General features: G+C 31.4%; 1 protein-coding gene and 1 pseudogene across 1 annotated transcript; both read right to left on the bottom strand.

Annotated features, from left to right (window-relative positions):
- Positions 1 to 8,586: 8,586 nt before the first annotated feature.
- On the bottom strand, positions 8,587 to 13,914 carry LOC133690254 (uncharacterized; annotated as a pseudogene).
- A 3,454-nt stretch (positions 13,915 to 17,368) lies between these two features.
- On the bottom strand, positions 17,369 to 20,827 carry LOC133680862 (probable voltage-gated potassium channel subunit beta). Its single transcript, XM_062103878.1, has 5 exons — positions 20,335 to 20,827; positions 19,521 to 19,716; positions 18,699 to 18,842; positions 18,275 to 18,439; positions 17,369 to 17,790 (listed from the first exon to the last, which is right to left on the bottom strand). The coding sequence occupies exons 1-5, from the start codon at positions 20,700 to 20,702 to the stop codon at positions 17,677 to 17,679; spliced, it is 987 nt and encodes a 328-aa protein (XP_061959862.1). The 5' UTR covers positions 20,703 to 20,827; the 3' UTR covers positions 17,369 to 17,676.
- Positions 20,828 to 23,834: the final 3,007 nt, after the last annotated feature.

Below are 23,834 nucleotides of genomic sequence, written 5' to 3'. Positions count from 1 at the left end.
GTAATAGCAATAATTAAATCTATAATATTTAAATTAAAAACCATCAATATTAATATATATTTTTTAAAATTATTTTATAACCTCAATTTCAAAGACATTCTTAATTAAACACATTAAACTATTTTTTATTCAATCTTAATTTTAATTACAATTTTAACCAAATATTTATTTTTTCAAATCAACTTCAATTAAAAATACTTTTTATAAAATATATTTTTTTAAAAATCACAACTACAACAACTATCACAACATCAATCACACTCTAAGTCGATCGGTCCTATATGTGGTTCGAGCACAAAAGTTAATGGCAAATGGCTAAAACTGGTGATGCTGCTACAAGATGCCAACCGTCGATTTATTTTCTCTGCTTGATTTTTAAGAATATCTCTAGCTTGAGATTGTGCAGCATACGTCACGACTAGTTAGGAAGGAAAACGACAATTAAGAAGACGTGTTGCTGCATGAGTCTCTTATCTCCATACATGTGTTTGTTACTGTGGTGAAATTTTTTTAAAAAAATAATTTTTATTTAAAAATATATTAAAATAATTATTTTAAATTTTATTTTATTTTTTTATATTAGTATATCAAAATTATTAAAAAATATTAAAACTATTTTTTAAATAAAATAAGTAATTAAAAGTTATTGCATTTTTATATGCTTACTTTAGTATATATTTGTTTACAAGCTCATAAATAAACGAGTTCTTATTTTTTTTTTAGTTTAATATGGGTGTTCGGGTTAACTTACGTATACCTCAACTAATCCCACGGGTCTTGAAGTTAACGATCATGTAAGTCTCAAGTGACCATCATGTAAGCAACCACAGGGCTCAAATTTAAAACCACAAATGAAACAAACCTTTTAATCTTAAATTTTTACCACTTAGCTATCACCTAGATGATGAACAAGTTCTCACTTTCTTTATACATGTAAGTAAATTTTAAATAAAAACGTAATTTTAAATTTTTTTAAAAGAATTCTTAGACTCCCATGGTACATTGGATTAAGGTGAAACTTCCAAAAGACAGTTAGATTTCTAACCCCTTTTCGTGCATGTCACGACAGTAAAATTAGATTTTGAAAGTTTCACCCCAATCCCATTTATAATTGTGAAGACGTCGTCCTTGATTTATTGAAATTTAAATAATAATAATAATAATAATAATAATAATAAAACAAACTAGTGTTCATGACATTATCACTATGGATTGTGTCGAACACGTCAATATATATTTTTTTATCTTGATTTTTTTTTTTATCTTTCAAAACTTAATTAGTTTACATTAGCACTAATAATTTAAGAAAAGGTTTCTTACTGTGTTTAAAAAAGATTTCGAGATTAAATCAAATCTGATTTGACAAAATCAAATTCAATTTAATCGATTAAATATAATTAAAATCATGGTGAACAACATTGAAATTTTTAATATTTTTGGTACCTAAACTATGTTTTTCATTTTTTTTCAATTTTAAACCTTTTTTTTATTCAATATTTTATTTTCTTTGCATTCTAATCCCTAATCTTGAGAGAGAAAGAGAGAGCCACCGAAAAACAACTAAAAAAAAAATGATTGATTGGTGAAAAATATACAAACTTGGTATCAAAGTGTTCTTCTTAATTATGGAAGTGTCATCGAGGTGTTTTAGGCTTCCATATAGCCTCAGAAAATAGATTGGGGTAGAAAGATAAGGTTTTTTATTGGTTTGATTTTCTATTTTTAGGTTGTTGTCGGGGTTGATAATTTTATTTTTTTAGGATTTCTACAAGTGTTTATTATGTGTTTTGAATGATGATTATTTTTTTAGTTATGTATTTAAATTTGGAGAGTTTTTTTAACTTATCTATAATTTATTTTTTATCTTTTGTAAAGATGAACTATATTTTTGAAAAAAAATCAGGTAATATTTTATAATTTGTGCAACTTTGCAAAATATTTTTATTTTATTTTATTTTATTTTATCAATTTAATTTGTGTCTTTATTTTTATTATCATCTGCTTAAATAAAAGAATTATTTTAATAAATAAATTTAGCAAACACAACCGGGTAAATGTCCTATCTTTCAAAATTAAATATCTTAATCTACACATGTTTCTTGATTTTTCAAGTTTTATTTTTAGGCATCATTGAAGATTTTTTATTTATTTATTCACACACATAATTTTTTATTTGCTTGATTACATGCATGCATATAATTTTTTATTTGAATTTAGATATTTTAAACTATAAAAACGTGTCAGAAAAACCTGCATACACATTTTTTTTATAAAAAATAAAAAAATTCAACCCATAGCAAATTGTGAGTTCCATAATAACCCACAATTAGTGATTTTCTAAAACCACTACAATTTATCATGTCATAAAAAATATATTAGATATTTTAATAGAAGGTAATGAGAATCTATTCAAGTAAAAAAATTATAAATTAAAGCTATGTTTAGTTTTATGGCGACCTCATATTTCAAAAAATATTATTTTTTATACTTTTGGATTGTTTAATTTTAAAAATAATTTTTATAATAATTTTTAAATAAAAAATAATTTAAAAACCAATTATTATCAAAATACTAGACATTACCTAATTTTACATAAAAAAAACTCCTTTTAATTTTAATTTGATGTTGTTCTGGGTTTTACGAGGATCGATAAAACTACAAGGCTGAAGAAGATTTGGGTTGTGTGGCCACAGAGATGTTAGCGATGTCGTGGCGGCACGATAATGACCCTCAGGCTGTAGATGCAGGCATACAGGGTGTTCACGGTTCAGTTTTTATTAAAAAAAAATAATCAAATTGAATTTTTTTTTTAAAAGAACCGAAACCGAACCGAAACCGGTTCAAACTAAACGGTTTCGGTTCGGTTCGTTTTTTAGAGAAAAACCGGTTCAAACCGGTTTGGCTCGGTTTTTTTGGTTTGGCTCGGTTTTGGATCGGTTTGGCTCGGTTTTTTCCGGTTTGACTCAGTTTTTTCGGTTTGGCTCGGTTTTTTCCTGGTTTTTTTCAGTTCCGGTTCGGTTCGGTTTTTCCGGTTCCAGACTTAAAAAACCGAAACCGAACTGAACCGGTCGGTTTTTCAAAATTTTAATTGGTTTAATCGGTTTTTTTTTATGATTTGATTTTTTCAATTATTTTTTTTCCAGTTTTCTCAGTTTAATCAGTTTTTCGATTTTTTTAAACACCCCTGGACAGAGGCACTTCACTTCACTCGAATATCTTGTCCACGACATCGACATAAAAAATAATTGCCAAGTCTTTGTCCTCGTTAAACACTCGAATGATTTTGTCATGCGATGACTGTAAGGCACAAAATATTTGATTAGTTCATAAGAATAAATTTCCATGCCTCTCACAGATATACTAGAAATCAGGAGTGAATAAAAAAATTAAAAAACTAATTAAATCAAGAAAATTAAAAAAAATAATTGAAAATATTGAACTGTAAAAAAACCAATTAAAATTTTAAAAAAATCGACCGGTTTGGTTTCGATTTTATAAGCTTGAAACAAAAAAAATAAACTGAACCCAAAACCGAAAAAACCTGGAAAAAAACCGAGCCAAAACTGAAAAAACCGAGCCAAAACAAAAAAACCGAGTCAAACCAGTTTGAACCGGTTTTTGTCCAAAAAAGATCGAACCGAATCGAAACCGGTCGGTTTAAACCGGTTTCGATTTTTTTTATATAAAACATTTCAATTTAATTATTTTATTTTAATAAAAACCAAACTGAATAAAAAATAATCACCTCTACTCTACTGTAAATAAAATTTTGAGATAACGAGGGAAGTTTCTCTAATCTAACCTAAAAACTTCCTTTTGAGACTTTGTAATTGTCAATAAATAAATAATACTACTGAAATGCTAAAGATATTCATGGTACCAGGGGTGGACAAAAAATGAACTTGTGGATTGACGACGAATCAAAACATAGTGTAAAGTTTGGGCTGATCACGTAAGGCTGAAATTGACAATAGAACCTGGAACCGACAATAAAATATAAGGATAAGAATGTATTATTTTTCTTACTATATTTATATTATATTTATTATTCAATTGGTAAAAAAATTAAATATTTTCATTCGAGTTTCAGGTAACAAGTATGTTTTAACACATGTTGTAAATAATTACATTTTTCTCTCATCATCACTAAATTTAAAATTGACCTCGTTTTCTTCTTGATGTATCAGTATATTTTATACACACCTATTAACATGATGATGACATAAAATACATAAATTTAATAGAATATAAAGTATATGTGATGTGGGTCTAGTAAGATGGTAGATTCAATATATTTAGATTTAGCTATATACTGAACTCAAATACTTGTGGGTGTGACAATATACAAGACCCAACATTTTTAAATTCAGCTACATGCTGAGTTCAAGCACCCGTGGGTCTGACAAGATATCAGATCTAACCCCCTTGAGCTTGACTAATACACTAAACCTAAGCACATATAAGTATAGCAAGATGCTAGATCTAACCCTTTTGAACTTGGCTATGTGCTAAGCCCAAATGCTTGTGGGTTTAACAAAATATCAAACCCAACTCCCTTAAACTTGGTTTGTGCCGAACCCAAGTGCATGTGGGTTTGAAAATATATCAAACTCACTCCCTTAAACATGGTTACACGTCGAGTTCAAACGGATTGGGTTTAGTATTGCTTGGGCTTGGTTTTGCACTGTGCCTATATGATTGTGGGTTTGGAAAGGTATCTGACCCAATTCTCCTAAACTTGGTTACGTATCGAGCTCAAGCGCGTGTGGGTCTGACAAGATGCCAAACCTTAGGATAATTATCTCCCTACACCTGCAGGTGTATTAAAGCCCTCTAAAAATCGATTATTTTTCAATCAACATTAATACAACAATGGGGTTATTCCCATCAACATTAAATATTGTATATAAAATAAGGTATGAAAATCTTCTATAACTCTACTGTTCATCCTTAAGAACTAAAGATGTGTAAGATCAATTTTTATCAACATTAATATTGTATAAAAAAAATCTTTTCATTAGTATTAATGTTGATATAAGAGACTATCTTCCTCACTAACATATTCAAAGGAAAAGACTTTTGGCCCCTTGAGCAAAACAATAAGGTTTAAAATATAAGAATTATAAATACTCTCTGAACCATCTAGATAAAAAATTCATAACTTTTATTTTTTTATCATACATTCCCAAAGCATTTATAACACAAAAGCTAAGAGCAAGTATTTTTGTTCTTAGAGTTCAATACTCTTCTCCATATTTATTACAATACTTTACTATAATGTCATTGACTTAATGGTTTTTATACCCCATAAAAAAATTATTTTGCAGCAACTGAAACTTATAACACTAATTATTTACTCTTTATATTTCTAAAAATAAAATATTGATGTGAACATATCATTATTTTCTTTTCAAATATTCAAATCTTATTTTTAAACATATTTGATCATGGAGATCATCACTTCTGCAGAATTTAAATCCACACAACTGAATACAGTCAATGGTGAGATAGAGCCTAAAAGACACATTAGGAGATTTCATTCCCAACTCAAGTTCTCACTTCCTAGTCATGATTTTGGTTTCTCGTTTAACATTTAACACCTCAAAACTCACCAGGTGGTCAAGTACATGTTTTACTGAATTAACAACTCCATAATATTAGAAAATTTGTCCAAATTTGACTTTGGAATTCACGATGAAGATAGGGTAAGCTAACAACCACTTACACGACCTTTCTTTCTTAATTAGATGTCATACCCGCGTAATGCCACGAATTTATAGCATGTTTATGCATTGTTGTGGATTTATAGAAAAAATCATATAAAAAAATTATATGGAGAAAAAAATATTGCAATCCACAATATTTTTAAAGAAAAAACTACAAAACTAAATTATTAACCAGCTTAATATTAAAAATAAATAAATAAAGATAATTTTAAAAAAAATCATAAAAAAATGAAAAGAAAAAAAAACCAAGCAGGGAAACACAGTAGCAATCTATATCGTTTCATGAGAAAATCTAAAGTTGTAATTCTCAACCAACTCAATATTAAAAATAATAAAATCGATAAAGATAATTTTGAAAAAAATTATAACAAAAAAAATTATGTGGGGGAACACTATAGGAATCCACATTGTTTTTTTTTTAAAAAACTATGAAGCTAAATTCTTAACCAGCTCAATATAAAAAAAATAAATCAACAAAGACAATTCTAGAAAAAAAATCATAAAAAAAGAAAAAAAAACCATGTAGGGAAACATTGCAGCAATCCACAGTGTTTTAAAGAAAAAAACTACAAAGCTAAATTCTCAACCAGCTCAATATAAAAAAAATAAAATCGACAAAGATAATTCTAGAAAAAAATCATAAAAAAAGCCATGTGGGGAAACATTGTAGCAATCCACAGTGTTTTAAAGAAAAAAACTATAAAGCTAAATTCTTAACCAGCTCAACATTAAAAAAATAAAATCAACAAAAACAATTTAAAAAAAAACAACACAAAAAAAATGAAAAGAAGAAGAAGATAATTTTGGAAAAAAAAGCAAAAAGCAAATAAAAAAATGAAAAAAAAACATGTGGAGAAAGTTAAATCTAAATTCTCAATCAGCTCAATATTAAAATCATTTAGGAAAACACTGTAGCAATCTATAATGTTTTGTGAGGAAATATACAATTGTAATTTTCAATCAGCTCAATATTAACAAAATAAAATAAAAAATGAAAATTTTGGAAAATATTACAAAAAAAAATGAAAGGAAAAAAAACCATGCAGGGAAAAATTGTAGCAATCTATAGTGTTTCATGAGGAAATTTACAGTTGTAATTTTCAACCAGCTTAATATTAAAAATAATAAAATCAATAAAGACAATTTTAAAAACAATCATGTAGGGAAACATTGTATCAATTAACGGTGTTTAAAAGAAAAAAACTGCAAAGCTAAATTTTCAACTAGTTCAGTATGAAAAAAATAAATTCGATAAAGACAATTTAAAAAAAAATCGATAAAAAAAACATGTGGAAAAACACTGTAATAAAGCAAAAATCATGTGAATAAATACTATAACAATCCACAGTGTTTTAAAGAAATATAAAGTTAAATTTTCAATCAGCTTAATATGAATGAAAAAAATCGACAAATATAATTCTAAAAAAAAATCATTAAAAAAAACCATGTGGAGAAACACTATAGCAATCCACAGTGTTTTAAAGAAAAAAACTAAAAAACTAAATTTTTAACCAGCTCAATAGTAAAAAAAATCATCAAAAACAATTATGAAAAAAAAGATAATTTTAGGAAAACAAATAAAAAAGAAAAAAAATGGAAAAACAAAACATGTGGGGAAAACTAAACTAAATTCTCAACTCACTCAATATTAAAAAAATAAATTTGATAAAGATAATTAAAAAAAACATGTGGAGAAACACTGCAGCAAAACAAAAATCACGTGGGGAAAATACTGTAACAATCCACAATGTTTTTTTTTTTAAAAAACTACGAAGCTAAATTCTCAACCAGCTCAATATGAAAAAAATAAAATCGACAAAGATCATTTTTTTTTTTAAAATAAATCATAAAAAGAAAGAAAAAAAAACCACGTATGAAAATATTATAGCAATTCACAATGTTATAAAGAAAAAAAATTACATAGCTAACTTTTCAACCAGTTCAATATTTAAAAAAATTAGTAATGATAATTTTGAGAAAAAAAACAAAAAAAAAAGTCAATTTTAAGAAAAAACATGTAAAAAAAAACATGTGAAAAAAGTTATAGTACTTTCTCCACGTCTTTTAGAGCATTGATTAATTATCTGAGTACTATTCTTCATATTCAACATAAAATAAAAATTTATCTATATATATATATATTGTATTTAAATGATATAAATATTCTATATGTTTATCTTTAAAATACAAATATATTTATATTGTACTAAATTTGATTTGGATTTGATAATATTTATAATTTATTTGTTATGTATCAAGTAAGTATTCAGAAAAAAAAATCCACATCAGTTCCGATTGATATTAAAGTTGGCAGGCTTGGCCCGTGCTACTATCCATTTCCTAACTCTGTGAGGGGTTAGCTTCATTGCCAGCACATTAATTTGCGCCAAGTACTTATACAGTTTTTTTTTTAATGGTGAGGTGAGTTAACAATTTCAATCCTAAAGTTTTATAGATTTTTCGTTTTTGTCCTAAAATTTTTAAGATTTTTCAAATATGCACTTAAATTTAAACCTTGTTTTGTAGAAAAAAAATGCATTTTTATTTGCCCCTCCAAAGAATTTACCTAAAATTTATTAATATTACTTTTTATTCTATTTTCAAACATATCCTAAACTGACACCTTAAATCCTAATTCTGCCCCTGTCCATATACTAAGACTAAAAGTTGACAATAATAGCTTGTTAGAAAATTGTTGGGCCATAATCTGGAATCAATACACAAATAAAACAGATTAGATTTTTTATTTATTAATCTAGACCATAAATAAAAAAAAATTATATATATAAAATAGTATTTATAGTTTACTTCCAATAATCTAGCATGAGGTTTGCCTTGCTGATGAAAAAGTGGAGTTGTGATTGCATGCAGGGAATGAAAGGAACAGGTGGAGTTCATTGTGAAGGTAGCTTTTCGTCATCAGCCGTGACTGGCTGGAGAGTCAAGGATTCAGCACCAAAGTCTGGAACAAAATTATCGACCATATTCTTAGATTCTTTTTGGCCCTCAAGGATTTTTATCTACAACGATGGCTCATATAGAAGCCACTCGAGAACTCTACAGCATTGCCCTGCTAAATGTTTTTGGCATGCGAACGTGTTTGTATGATTTGACGTAGGAGGGCTTCATCTGTTTGCATGATTATGTCGCTTTGGCTGGAGTGCTGTTGACATAACTCGCAGCCTATTCGTTATCTCTGTGAACGATGGTCTGGCTTCTGGATCGAACGCCCAGCATTCTTCCATCAGCTTTCTCCACCCAGCATCACAATTTTCTGGTATACGAGGTCTCAGAGTGTTACTTACAATTCCGCCTTCATTCAAAGTTCACAATGGTTAGATCCTTTGCGAAAATCAGAAAAAAACAGAACATGAAACAGTGACAAGCTGATGTGCTAAACCATCTGCTATGAATATGGCATAGACTGGCACACAGTTTATTTTCAAGCATAATTAGCTTTTCAGGAAAGGAATCAGATTTGTGCATGCGTGAAGGATTGATTCAAACCTTGTAAGGCAGTGTCTTGAATTTAGATTTTAAACGAAGAAGAAGTCCATTTTCAAAAATCAATGAGAAAAGGAAAGAGCACATGCAGACTCTAATTGAAATTAGACAAGGTGTAAGGAAAAACAGAAGGAACTTGAAAAAGTTCTTTGGAAGACGGAAGGGAAAACCAATTTCATCAATCAATTAAAACCTCACCTATTATAGCACCGAATTGCATGTTGGCATATGGCTCTTCGCCAGTCAGGATCTCCCACATTGCAATACCAAACGAGAAGACATCAACCTGTAAAGGAAGGATATAGAAAGTTCATGATATACTCTAAATCCCACGACAATGAAAGTCTAGTATTGTGCTAACCTTCTCAGAGACTCGGTTGCTGTTGCCATCCAATAACTCTGGTGCCATCCATGGAAGGGTTCCACGCACACCACCAGATACGAGCGTATTCTGTTTGATTTTTGACAATCCAAAATCACCAACCTGGAGAACAGGTAACATACATAGATGAATGAGACTACACTTTGATACAGAATGTGGAGTGAATAAAGCTGAGAGGAACTCTTTTGAAAGATGAAAAGCATGCTTGATGTAGAATCAAAACTACAAGAAGACAACAGAAAAATAAATGAAGGATAGAGAGAAGGGTTTCGGCGAACATTACCTTGCATATGGGTCGTTGGGGATCCTTTAAATTGACAAGCAAATTGTCGCACTTCAAATCAAAATGAATGATATCTCTCAAATGCAGATATTCCATGCCAAAAGCAGCATCCAGAGCAACTGTAAGTTTTTTTCGACGATCTAGTGCTCTGTGCAGTGAAGAGAGATTCCATGAGCTATAGCATATTTCATGATAGATGGCACTAGGAAGTAAAATATTTTTGAGCTACCAACTCACCTATCCTTCTTTCGTAGGACACTCCTTAATGATCCATTTACCATATATTCAGTCACAGTGGCCATTGTCCCCCCAGGCCCATCAGGGACTACGCCATAAAATGCTAACACATTTGGATGGTGAAGATCTGACAGGATGCGAGCCTCTCTCCAGAAGTCTCTAGTCTGCACAAACAGGCAGGATTAATTAGATTTTTACTCAGAATAGTCAGAGAGATTCTAAAACTTATATACCATGAAATCCGGTTGCTAATATATCTATCACTATCCAATTCAACAAAAAGTTATCTTCCCATTCATTCACAGTGGATCCTCCCTTTTCCCTATGAGGTATTTGGTCTTCGTTTTTTCCTTCTTTATTTATGAAACTTTGGACCCCCACATGTATTTTTTTCGGCAAGAACAGCCCACCATTATCAAGTGAAAGAAAACATGAAGGGCAAGCAATCGTTCTAAAACTGATAATTACAGGGACTAACCAATCGCTCTTGTTCTGATGAATTTCCTGAAAAACAACTCCTTTTGATTCTTTTAATAGCCACATCACTTCCCCTCCATTTCCCATAATAAACAGTTCCAAATGTGCCAGATCCTAATTCTTGCACTTCTTCAATATCTGCGTACTTTATAATCTGCATGGTAAGAGCATAAAACATGGAGTTAATTTATTCTTTATATTATCAGAAAAAGTTGATTTATCCTTTAAAAAAAGAACAAGAAAAAAAACAAATCACCTAGGCCAAAAGAAAGTCAATTGTTAAAGAAAACGCATCTAAAACAAACAATAAAATTCTCATAGTGCATTTGCAGCCGTAAGCATGCACCATCTAAATGATTGTGAGAGAGTTGAAATCATGAGAAAAAATTAATAAAAAAGCAATGGGAATCAGTTCACATTTTAACTAGTAGAGGCTTCGAAGTAAGGCTTGTTTTTCACTGAAGTGAAGCTTTTTGCGAAAGCAGCTGGAACTGGCATTGGGGGCTAAAAGCATCCCTCAACGATTGGGCGAAATGGAACCTCATACATATTAACCTTGCAGCCCAGGCATGAAAGTGCTAAAGGAATTTTTTTCTGAAATATGAATAAAAAAATAAAGATATGTAACTTATGAGATGTTATATCTGAACCTGCAAATGATAGATGCCTGCTTCGATTTCAGCCATCGCAGCATCACTAATGGAATCATTTGTGTCCCTGTCAGAATCTTCAATATCCTAAGAAACACGGGGTAAAGGGTAAAATAGACTAGAAAATGAAATATCATGCACACAGAGAGTCCAAATCAGAAGGATACAAGTTACCTCGGATTCATATTCTTGATCTTGACAAGTGCTTTCTGCCTCAGTATCTCTATCAGATTGAAATCCCTCTGTGACCTCTTCCTCTACACGTGGGACAACATTCAAAGACAAAGGAATATCGGGAGGCGTAGTTCCAGTAACATCCTCAACAATTACCTCTGGCTCCAGCATCTTATCATCATGATGGTCGTCTAAGGGCTGTGACTGGACAAACTGAGCATCTCTGTCCAATGGTTCCTCGTATGATTGTCCCTTGTCACGAATCGTTTCGATCTTTTCAGGATACTCCACGGGGTCTTCATCACACAAGGAAACAAATCTAGTTGAAGCACTCCTATCCGATTTCTGAATAGATATTTAGAAATTAGAGGATTATTATTATTATTATTATTATTATTATTATTATTATTATTATTTTGCAAGTTCTAGTTCAGATTGGCAAAATCTTGCTATGGAGAGAGCTATACTTACAGAGCTAAGGACTTTCGGTTTCTTGTCCCTTGATTCAAGGGATGCAGAATGTAGATATTCAGGATCTCCATGGGAAATTCGTTGACCCCTGATGCTCTCAGTCATAGCACACTGCTGATCCTTGGAAACCTTTTGGTTCTCAACAAACAAGTAAGGTGCTTTGGTGCCTGATTGGTGACCCTGAGGGTGCTCCCTCGCAATATCTGCAGAATTTTCCAAAGGGTAAACTCGAGTAGCAGAAACCACCCTTCCATATGCTTGAGAATCTTGAGGATGATGATAAGCACTTGGACGGTATTTCAAATTGGGTAAGTTCCTATGCTCGATGACATTATCATTTGATGAAGCTTTAACATTTCCTTCATTCTGTTCTCTGTCTACATCAGAATAGTTAACATTCCTGTCCATCCACTTCAGCACCTCTTGATCAGTGTCAATATTACCCAGCTTTTCCCTGCAAAGGTTCTCAAAGTCAGTGAATTGGTGTTTCTCATCCATTGTATATGGCCACAGCATTGGCCTTTCTGAGGATGAATTTGACATTTTCAGTGAAGGTGATTTTTCCCGTTCATTATTACACAGGGACAGTGTAATAACTGCTTCTTCCAACCATTTTTTTGACACCTCACCATTCTCCCGCAACTGTGAGTCAGAAAATGCCCTTTCCATAATCGAAGGCCAGTCTGAATTGATAGAATTTTGAGGACATAGCTGATACGGAAGAAAATCTCCACTTTCGCAACGATTATGAAGATGCATTTCTAAATGTTTGCTAGTCTGATCAGTTTCAACTGGATATTGGTGATGACAGGCTTGATTCACCAATGGCATCGGTACACGAGGAAGATTATTATAACATGTAGTGTCAGATGGAAATTTCTCTTCCGAAAAAGCACCGTGTTTCTTGTTACTGTCAGGGAAAGATTGATCAACATAAAATAGGCCTTTAGAATTCTTATGATCTCTGTACTGAATGTTAAGTGGAGTTACAGGAGGAGATAGATTCTTATAATCTGAAGCAGTTCCTTGATGGCTTGCAGAACTCTGTCCACTAGAGCTCTTCTGGGAACTGAGGTCCAACATACTATTAACAGCGACAGCATAATGGTAATCAGCATTACGCTGTTGTGAGGTCTTACCTTCAAAAGAATTTGGGCTGTCAGGTTCACCTGAAGAAACAAGAAATATCCGCAGTCTTTGAGTGCCTCCATTTCTTTCAAGCTCTTGATATTCCTCTATCATGTGATAAAGATCTTCATCAGAAGAAACAGAAATAAGCGCATCAAGATCCTCGCCAGGGAGCTGGTACTTGATCGTATGAGGATGGCCACAAATTGCCAAAGTTTTCTTTGCAAGCTCCCCCCATGTAACATTTTTTCTGATGGATATGATCCTCGTTTCTCCACCCACATATCTAAGCTTCCCATCATTTGGCCTCGGTAATATCCTTCCCCCAAAGCTGCATAGAAATTTCATTTTTCCTGAGAAAGTGCTTTCTGAAACTCTAGTTACCAAAGGCTGATATGGCCAAGGGGTTTCCTGCACACATTTAGGTGGACTGGTCGGACTTGGACATAAGGTTACTTGACCATAATTACTCGTTTCATCAACATGGTTACTTGGTTTTTGTGCACTGGGGGCATACTCCCAGTGGCATCTGCATGTATCATCATTATAAGCCTTATTTTCTAGTTCAGCAGCATGTCCTGTGGCTTCTATCCTGGAAACATAACCTAAAGCATCACAATCAGACTCCTTTCTCCTTATCCCACGAGTGCTGGTATGATTTTCAGAACCCATCAGATTATTGTGATTATGATTGAATCCCATTTTCCCTAGCTCGTGCAGTTCTGGAACTCTTCTTCGAGCAAACTGGGGAGAAAATTCCTCACCTGTCTGTACACAAATATTATTTGCATTTCTATCTGCAGCAATTCTGTCACTAGCCACAACTTTGATTTTGTCTCCAAAGAGCTTCTGGCCTGAGCTACCAGGCGTTTCACGAGTCATGGTATCAAAAATAAAAAATCACTTTAAATAAAGCTGCATATGAATATTCACTAGCCTCTTAGGCCCTGCTTCCTCGATGCTCTTCCAAATTCCTACTGAACTCGAAACTGGACCAGATTATAGCACTCACAGTCCTGTGCAAGAAATAAATAACATTCAATGCTTATTTTCTCAATAGAAACTGATTGTCATCTTACATGAAAGAAAAAAACTGTTGGGATGCTAGCAGCATCATATTATGCAATACACAAATTCCCTTTCTTCAGTAGCAGCTAACAATTGTCATAAAAAATGTGTATCTACAATTAATTTCACTTGATGTTACAAATCTTGCTAAATCCACAAGAAAATCAATGTGCCACAATTCACATTGATCTTTCATGCATAATCATCCATTAAACCATATTAAAATTCAACTATTCTAACACGATGAATCAATCAATCAAACAAAGAACCAATTCAATCAAACAATCAATATATATCATCAATAATGAATGCATGCATAATTCACATAGATAAATAAAAGGAAATGAACAAAAAAAGATTAAGAATATTTCCTACAAGATTTAAATGTGCCGAAAATATTAATTAAAGTGTACATGAAAGAGAAGAATAGTACTGAAATGGGTACCTTCTTGTTCGTTGAAATTTGCAGTTTTATGTGAACATGTAAAGCAATGGAGATTGTTCCATTGAAGAACAGGAGAAAGGCAGAAGAGAAAAAATGGAGTATGAAATTGAGTTGTGAGGATATGAAGGAGAAAGAGAGAGCATTGCATGAGAGACGGAGTTTAAAAAGGAAACTAAGACAGAGAGCTTAAAATAACGTGGACAAAAAATATGGGGAGGGAGAGCGCCCACCTAACTGTAAACTATTAAATTATTAAAAGAGAAATAGGTTTTCATGTAACAAATTACTATTCATTCGGATAGTAATTTAACAAAATTGCCTCTAATCCAAAAAAACCTTTGAACTAGACATAAAGAGTAAGATGATTTTTTTTTTACTATAATACAATTGTTTTTAATAATTTATGCAAGGTTAGATTAATAATTTTATTTTTTTATACAGTAAAATTACTAATTTAACTCCAAAATAAAAAAAATTAGAATGCCTTTCAATTAGGGGTGTAATGATCTTCTAATTTTTTTCTTGAAATAGTAAAATTACTTTGTTGTTCTTAAAGACAAAATCAACATAACTCTTTTACAATGATTTTTTTGTCATTTTACATTGGTTTTATTATTAATATGAAGGTTACTCAATGGCATTATTGTATTTGACCATATAATAATTACTATTTAGAAAAAATATGTTGATGGTGTGTAGCAAGCGCTACCGGCTAGGTAACCCTTGTGCCTTTCGGGCGACGCGTGCGGAACCATCTGGTTACCAAATGTAGCCTTCCACAGCAGTGTTTGAAAGGTCTCATGATCCTCTTTGCGATGGGGTAACACGTGCGCCAAATGCTCTTTTGTTTGGTTCAACAACCATTTATGTTCTTCTTCTTCTTCTTTTTTTCTCTCTCATCCTCGAATTCTGCACCAAACCCTTTAAAATTTCACACTAGCTCCTTCAAATTTTTTTCTCTCCATATTTAATCCATATCTTTTTTATTACTATTTTTTTATTTTGAATAATTTATAGAATTATAAATATTTTTCAATTTCATCCCTTTCTATTTTTAATTCTTTCAAACTTAGGCCCCATTTTTTTAATTGATAGTTGTTTTGTTTGAGATACTTTTTTACTCTTTTTTTTTCAATTTCATTGGTTTTTCTTTTTTTATATCAAATTTGATCTCTATTTTTTTTGTTATCTTTTTTGTTTTGGCAAGTTTTTTAAATTGATATTATTTTTTTCATGATTTCATTCTTCAAAATTAATTTGATAGGGAATTAAGTTTCTTAATTGAACTTGAGTTGATAATTTAATAGGCTTGAGTTGATAATTTAATAGGTTGTGAATTTTAGAGATTAGAATAGATTTAGGAGGTTTACCTGTTGTTTTTCCTTTTTTTAACTAATGTTTTTTTTTAGTTTTCCTTTGTTATTTTTTACGGCTTACCTTTTATGGGTAATCTCGAATTTATGATCAAAGTCACTAGTTTCAAAGGTTAACGTAGGTTGACTTTAAATTTTTTTGTTTTTTTTTTTTAAAAATTATTTATTTCAATTTCAGCATTTAATATTTGATTTATTAGAAATTGATCTTCATGATTTTTTTCCTTTCCTTTCTATTTGTTTATCCAGATCCCGTAGCCATGGTTGCTGGATTGGCGGGTTAACTCAAGTTAAATTGGGTTGAATCTGATTTTTTTATTGCTTTTTCTTAATTTGTTTTTTGTACTTCAATATTGAGTTGTCCAATAATCAAGCTTTATGATTTTATTTATTTTGCTTTCAAATATGATTATTCTAGTATCATGATTGAGTCAAAGATTTTACATCTTGACTCGTGCAGGGTTGAATCAAGTTTTTTTTTTACCATTTTTTTAATTACGCTATTAGCACACCATTTTTGTCTATTCACACAACTTCATTATATCAAATTGACAAATCCCAAAATTATAAAAGAATTCTGATATATTTACGATATTGCCATCCATCACCATCAACCTTGCCAGCGTTCATTCCAAGCATCTTTTCTATCTAACCAAAGGCTACCGGAAGTGTACCGATAGCACCACCCTGGTCTTTAATCAATTCTACAAAAAAGCGATTCTTGAAAACAGATTAGTGAATCACAAAAAGCAAAAAGCAGCGAAACCCCCACACAACGCAGACTAGTCGAGTAGTCGTCGCTTTACCAAATTAAGCAGGGACGAGAGCTTGAGCTTTGTGAAATGATGCTTCTTGATGGTTGCTTTATTTCTACCCATTGTGTTGTCATTGAAGAGGCTCAACGAAGGAGTCAAATAAAAACAACACAAACCGACAAGGTTCCGGTTTCTTGCAAGCAGCGAACATGATCATTGGAAATATATGAAAGGGGTTAAACAGCCAGAAATGATAATATCTTGACACTAGTCAAAACTGGGCATATTAAGAACAAATTCATCATTCATCAAGGCGGGAGCAAGAACAACGGCAACTTGCATCAATCTTTTTCCCCGTGTCCCCCCAAACTGAGAACTTGTTATGGCTTCATCCATCTAAAGGTTTTGTGGCTGCATATGTTATGCACACGTAACGTTCTACACTTCTACTTGCAGGAACCTACTACGTTGAATCAGGCTGCCACTGTTTGGCATTAAACTCGCAAGTTTTGGCTCAGGTTCAATCAGGCTTGAGATTGTTATCACAGGTTAACTTGGCCGGAAGCTCAAAACTTCCTACAAAAACTGGGGCTCACAAAGTAAGCAACAAGCTGCCGACCACGCTATTATTTGCCTCTTAATCATATATATATATATATACATATATTCATTTTAATCTGGTCATTGAAATTAAATTGAGGGGGGGAAAAGGAATAATTGAAAGAGCAAAATATAACATCCACACAAAACAGTACTGAAATCTCTTAAGGCTACAAGTTCATACTGCCAATTCTCATCAATTCAGCACCCTCCAATCCACCAACAAATGCAACCATTCCATGATCGAGAATCCAATGCGGATTTCAGATCAACAGAAAAAACTAAATGTAAAAGTACATTATAATAACTAGTACCAAGCCAAAGGAATAGAACTTCCAGACAAGTTGATTTAGCTCCATGATGCATGCACGCGCAGCAGAATGGTAACATCCTGACTCAGAGTTTACCTAAATGAATCTGGACGTTTCGGCTTGCTTTGAACAACAGCCTCAATCTTTTCCATCACAGCAGGAGTCAGTAATGGGATCACATCAACAGCTTTCATGTTTTCTTGAATCTACATAAAGAGGAAAGAATATTGAATTGGCAAAGTCACTAATAAAGCAATGATCTTGTACAATGCATAGATGATGGAAGTCCACGACTACAAGCTGCTAGTGTGCACAAAAACCTACAAAAGAGTGTTGTAGTCCAAAGCACTTGGTATGTTTCATAAGTTGAGCATCTGGTGCTTCAACACACCAACCATGCTTCTTTTTTCTGAGAGACTTTATCCATGTCCAGTAAGCACATTATCTAGGTTAAGCATTATGTAATGAATTATAACAATAAATCAGCTGAAAAATAAATATAGCCACGAAGCATAATAGAGAAATTCTTTTCTTGCATGTAAAACAGGATGAGCTTTCCCTCTTCAATGAAATTGACTGATAATCAGATAAACACAAATGAAAAATTGGAAAAATACTTAAATAAATGCACATGTTTCAAGTGATACAATTTTAAAGCTATGTTCCAAGGATCACTGTTTCCAAACAAACCTGAGATTCCTTTGTAGCACCAGTGATAACTGACGAGACATTTGGATTTGCAGCACACCATGCAATTGCAAGTTGAGATAAAGGCACGCCTAGTTCATCAGCAATCGGCTTCAATCCATTAACCTTCTTTAGCACATCATCAACCAATGACCTGCTAGCAAGATTCTGGAAGCCATAATACACAGTTTAGAATTGTACCCAAAAAAATTAGATAAAAAAAAAGAAGCATCTTCATCAAGACAGTTGCTTCATTTTAAGATGAAAGTTAGACACAGAGACAATATAATTTATGCGTACAGAAGTTTGAAAATTAAGTTCTTATTTGGACATGTATCCAACTAATAAGTATGTCATTATAGTTTAAGACAACACAAACTAACTAGAAAATTCAGTAATAAAATAACAAAAAGCAAACAAGTCTTACTTTGTAATTTTCCAAAGCAAATCGGCTATCAGAAGGTACGCCTCCTTTGTTGTATTTTCCAGTGAGCACCCCAGATGCAAGTGGACTCCATGTGGTGAGACCAAGGCCATAGGTGGTATACAATGGGACATACTCAGACTCAACCTATAGACATGCATGATATAATCAAATCATGTTGAAAGCCTGATTTAACTCATAAAATGTGTGAATTCACAAACAGCAAAATTAAGTTTGTATACATTATAAGCAATAGCCATTAAAGTCAAATACTCATTAACACAAACCACTTGATGGTACAGCATTGTAGCAAGAAATGTTCCAAATAAAGTGATGATATGATCAATCACTGGGTGTGTGTGTGTGTTGGGGGGGGGGGGGGGGGGGGCAACAAAAGATGCTACAAGACCCAAAAACAACCAAGAGTAGGCTTCAGTGAAGTTTTTTATTTAGGAAAGCTTTCATATCACCTCTTAAGCACTATTCAACTCCATGACATATGGGGCCCAACTACTTAAGGGGCGGTGGGTTAGTTTAAACATATCTAAATCTTCCTTCAAACTTGAAGATAAACTTCATTCGAAAGAGAACCAGCAAAAAAGCCAAGACACAATGTGATTCTGTCTTGGACACGGATACACTTTGCTCTTTTGTACTTAATAAACAAGCTGTCTACCAAACCATGGCCCCCAAAACCATTATTTCCATTACATTCAACTAGAAATCATATTAACACGAGGAAACCATGTAAATGATATTTTCATTTTTCACTTCAAAAATAAAAACCAAACTTTTCACATCTGGATACACGGAGAAATTCCTCACCTTGTGCCTGGAGAGCATATTGTACTCTGGCTGCTCAACAATTGGCCCCACCAAGTCCAACCTCTCTGCAATGCCCCAAGCCTCAGTGATCTGCTGTGCTGACCATTCGCTAGTCCCCCAGTAAAATGCCCAACCTTTGTCAATCACGTAATTCATTGCCCTCACTGTCTCTTCAATTGGCGTGAACGTGTCCGGGCTGTGACAGTAAATCATATTGACATCACATGAGACCACTTCAACAAATCCCTTGTAGAGAACAAATTATACTCAATAAAGCAATAGCAAAAACCAAGGCTGATCAAAACAAATGAAAAATCTCAGATTAAACATAAATAAAGAGCAAAAAGCCCCAAAACCTAAACTATCAAGAAAAAACTTCCCCTTACAGGACAATGACACCAAGATAATCTCATCATTCTCGAACAATAAGCTTGTAGACAAGTACTGGTATAGAAAGAGCACAAATTCCATGAAACAAACAGCACAACTATCCATATTGACTTCTTTCACTAATTTGAATCAGCAGAATCTTTACCATCATCCCTTTAGTGATAGAACTAAAGCCAACAGCCCAGTGCTTCACATTTTACAAAACATCAAACAATCCAACAAATCACAAATTAACAAGAGAAAGCAAGCACTAACACCAGAAACAACAATAATCTATGTCACATCAAATCACATCCACATAATCGGTTCCGAAATCTCAAAAAAAGGAAAAGATCCGTTACAGCCAAACACAAATCAGCCCACAAGTCAAACAAAGGGATGTCAATTAACCAAAAATGAAAAAAAGAAAAGAAAAACCACATACCGATGACAATAAATGACATCAACATAATCCATATCCAATCTCTTAAGAGAAGCCTTAGTACCCTCAAGAATATGTTTCCTAGACAAGCCTTTATCATTAGGACCAGAACCTCCCCAAAAGATCTTAGTAGAGACAACTATATCTGATCTCTTCCAACCCAGTTCACGGATGGCTTGACCCATGATTTCCTCAGCTCTTCCATTAGCATAAACCTCAGCGTTATCAAAGAAATTGACACCATGGTCTCTGCAACACTGCAAAAGTGATTTGGCTTCTTTGACATCTAGCTGGTTCCCAAAACTTACCCAAGCTCCATAAGAGAGCTGGCTCACCTTCAGCCCTGATCTCCCTAGATTCTTGTATTGCATGTTCTTTTTTTTGTGTGTGTTTTGAGAGATAGGTGTGTTGTTGCTTTGTGGATGGGAGAGAGAGAGAGAGAGAGAGAGAGCGTGAGAAGTGTTTGGAAGTGAAGTGGAAATAGTGGATTGTGTTACTTGTCTCAAAATTGCAAATAAAATTATAAATGTGTCCCTGTCTTCTTCTTCTTTTACCTTTTTTTTTTTTAAGGAAAGAATGTGATATTTTTATTTTTGTGTTTTAAAAATAATTTTAAAAAATTAATTTTTTTATTTTTTTATTAATTTTAAATTAATATATTTTTAGTATTTTCAAATTATTTTAATGTGTTGATATCAAAAATAATTTTTTAAAAATAAAAAAAATCATTAGCATATATTTTGACATAAAAAGTTATTTGAAAAGTAATCATAACTATATTACTAAAGTTAAAGCAACAGTTTAAAATTAAAAAAAATAAAAATAAAAAAGGAATTTTTGTATTTGATATTATGGTATGTAATGCTTTTTATTTAAAAATATTGTTTTTAAAATTTTTATTTTTTTAATATTAGTATCTATAAAAAAACACTAAAAATATATCAATTTAAAAAATAAAAGCCTCGCAAACATATTTTTTTATTATATTTGATTTAGAAAATAATTCTGGGCACTTGTGCCTCCATGATTTAAAAAAAAAACAGTTATTTAATATTTTTAACTATTTATGTTGACACTTAATCATTTTCTTGTGAATTGTTTTTAAAGAAAATAATTATAGAATGAGCAAAAAAAACCAATAAATTCACACGCTAATACTGTATTTGCAAATAGAACTAATAAAAGGATAAATTTCCATTGCATTAAGAAGTTAAGGCATCTTAATAAGCATAATGACAATTCACAAAACACGTTTAATATTATTCTTTTAATAAATAATATAACACATTTAATATTAATATTTTAATAAGCAATAATTTCTCAAATAAATAAAACGGTTGATATAGAATCAAGAGAGGGAATATTTAAAGATTTGCATGATCGAAGACAGGAAAGGAATAGGAAGGGAAGGCGAAAACAGGAGTGCAACAAGTAAAATGGCAGTTTAGTTTTACTAGGAGCACCTAATGAGGTAGGTGACAGTTGACACACCTGTGAGTCAGAAGTAAAGTTTGAAAAGGAATTGGGCAGTCCCAGAGAGGCAGCCACCCAGAATATAAAAAAGGGCAGGTTGTTCTGTTTGTCACGTGAGGACATAAGATTTGCATTTTATGATGCTATCTGGCTATTGCCACTCTATCCAAGTCCCAACTCCCTCGAGGCACGTGTTAGAGTTAGGTGGACAGTTGCTTTGGATCCCATAAAAATTAAAAATCTTTGGAGATCTTGTATGGGAAGCTTACGACTGTATTTGTTTTCTTTTTTTTTTTAAAAGTATTTTTTTTTTTAAAAATAAGTTTTTATGTTTGTTTATTATTAAAAAAATTAGTTAATGAAAAATACTTTCCGGTTAATGAAAAATATTTTTCAGTCAAAGAAAAATTTGACATGATTTCTAAAAAAGTGTTTTCCTTTTATCTTGAGTGGAAAACACTTTCCGGAAATTATGAAAAATTTAGCAATGTCATACTATTTTCTGATTATATTAAATTTGGTCCTCAAACTTTTAATTTCTATGTATATTTTTTTTTAATATTTTTTTTTCAATTTCATCCCTTAAAATTTATTTTTTATATTAATTTTGGTCATTATTTTTATAATTGTTGTTTTCTTTTTTCTTATCATTTTTTAATTGAAATTTTTTATCTATCAAATTTGGTTCTCATTCTTTTAATTGTTACTTATTTTATTTGAAATAATTTATAAAATGTTAATTATTATTATTTTAATTTCTTCATCTTTCAATTTTTTTATTTTTTAGATTTGATCTCTATTATTTTTATTATTATTTATTTTATTTGAGATAATTTATGAAATTATATTTTTTTTCAATTTCATTCCCATTCAACTTTTTAATTTGTAAGATTTGTTCCTCATTATTTTAATAAACTTAAAAAAAAATATTAATAAGTTATTTTCCAGCTCGTTTTCCATAACATAACCAAGCACTGGAAAATATTTTCTAACTTATTTTTCATTACACTACCAAACATCGAAAAACAATTCACTTTCCAAAAGGAAATTTCTTTCCAGCAAACAAATGGGCATACATCAACCCAGCCCATGCAACGACAAATCTATGATTTAAATCTTTCTTTTTTTTTCTTTTCTATTTTTTATTTTCAAAATAAAAAATAATTTTACTTTGAATTCATATATATTTTTTTAATATAAAATTATTTTGGATTTAAAAATCATGAGGATGTTTTTGGCAATCTAACCACTAGTTCATTGGCCTACGCTACACCGCGAGTTAGAATATTATTTTTCCAAACTAAAAATAAATCTAGATATTGCTAAAATATCTTTTAAAAAAATAAAATATTTTATTTATGAATTTAAAATCAGCTATTTATTGGATGATATTTTTATCTAACATTAATAAAGAAACAAATTGGATCAACTTAGATCATTTCAGGTTGACATGTGAGAGTTGCTGGGATAATCTTGAAAAAAACAAATTGAAAACTTAAATCTCAAATTAATTCAATGCTCATGTAAAAAATAAGCAAAAAAAATATTTTTTAATAAAAAAACCAAGTGAAATTGAACCAATCAGACAAACTCTCAGTACAAATCATGCACGCTATCAAATTGAATAAAAATCTTATTCCATAGATTATTTTTCATTTAATAGATTTATATAACAATAAAGTGTATGTGTTTTTTTTAATGAAATGTTTTTTTTAAAGTAAAAAAACCAAGACAAACACGCGGGGCGAAGATAACAAAGGCAAATTATTTATAACAAAAGATGAAATTATATTTTTTTTATTTTAAAAAAGATTATCAATAATAAAATGTGAAATTATATCTTTTTAAAAATTAGAAACACAATAAAATAAACAATAAACTAGATCTTGTAGTTTAACTCGTCAATTTTATAATCCAAAATATAAAACTAACTAACTAATTTTTTTTAATAAAATTATATATAAAAAAATCCCAAAAAAACCCAGCATTGCAGGCACAAGAAACTACAAAAGGAGTTCGTAACATTTTAG

The sequence above is a fragment of the Populus nigra genome, chromosome 1, assembly GCF_951802175.1.
Source record: "Populus nigra chromosome 1, ddPopNigr1.1, whole genome shotgun sequence".
Taxonomy (NCBI): domain Eukaryota; kingdom Viridiplantae; phylum Streptophyta; class Magnoliopsida; order Malpighiales; family Salicaceae; genus Populus; species Populus nigra.
The sequence above is the reverse complement of the archived record's forward strand: the minus strand, read 5'-3'. Positions and strand labels throughout refer to the sequence as shown.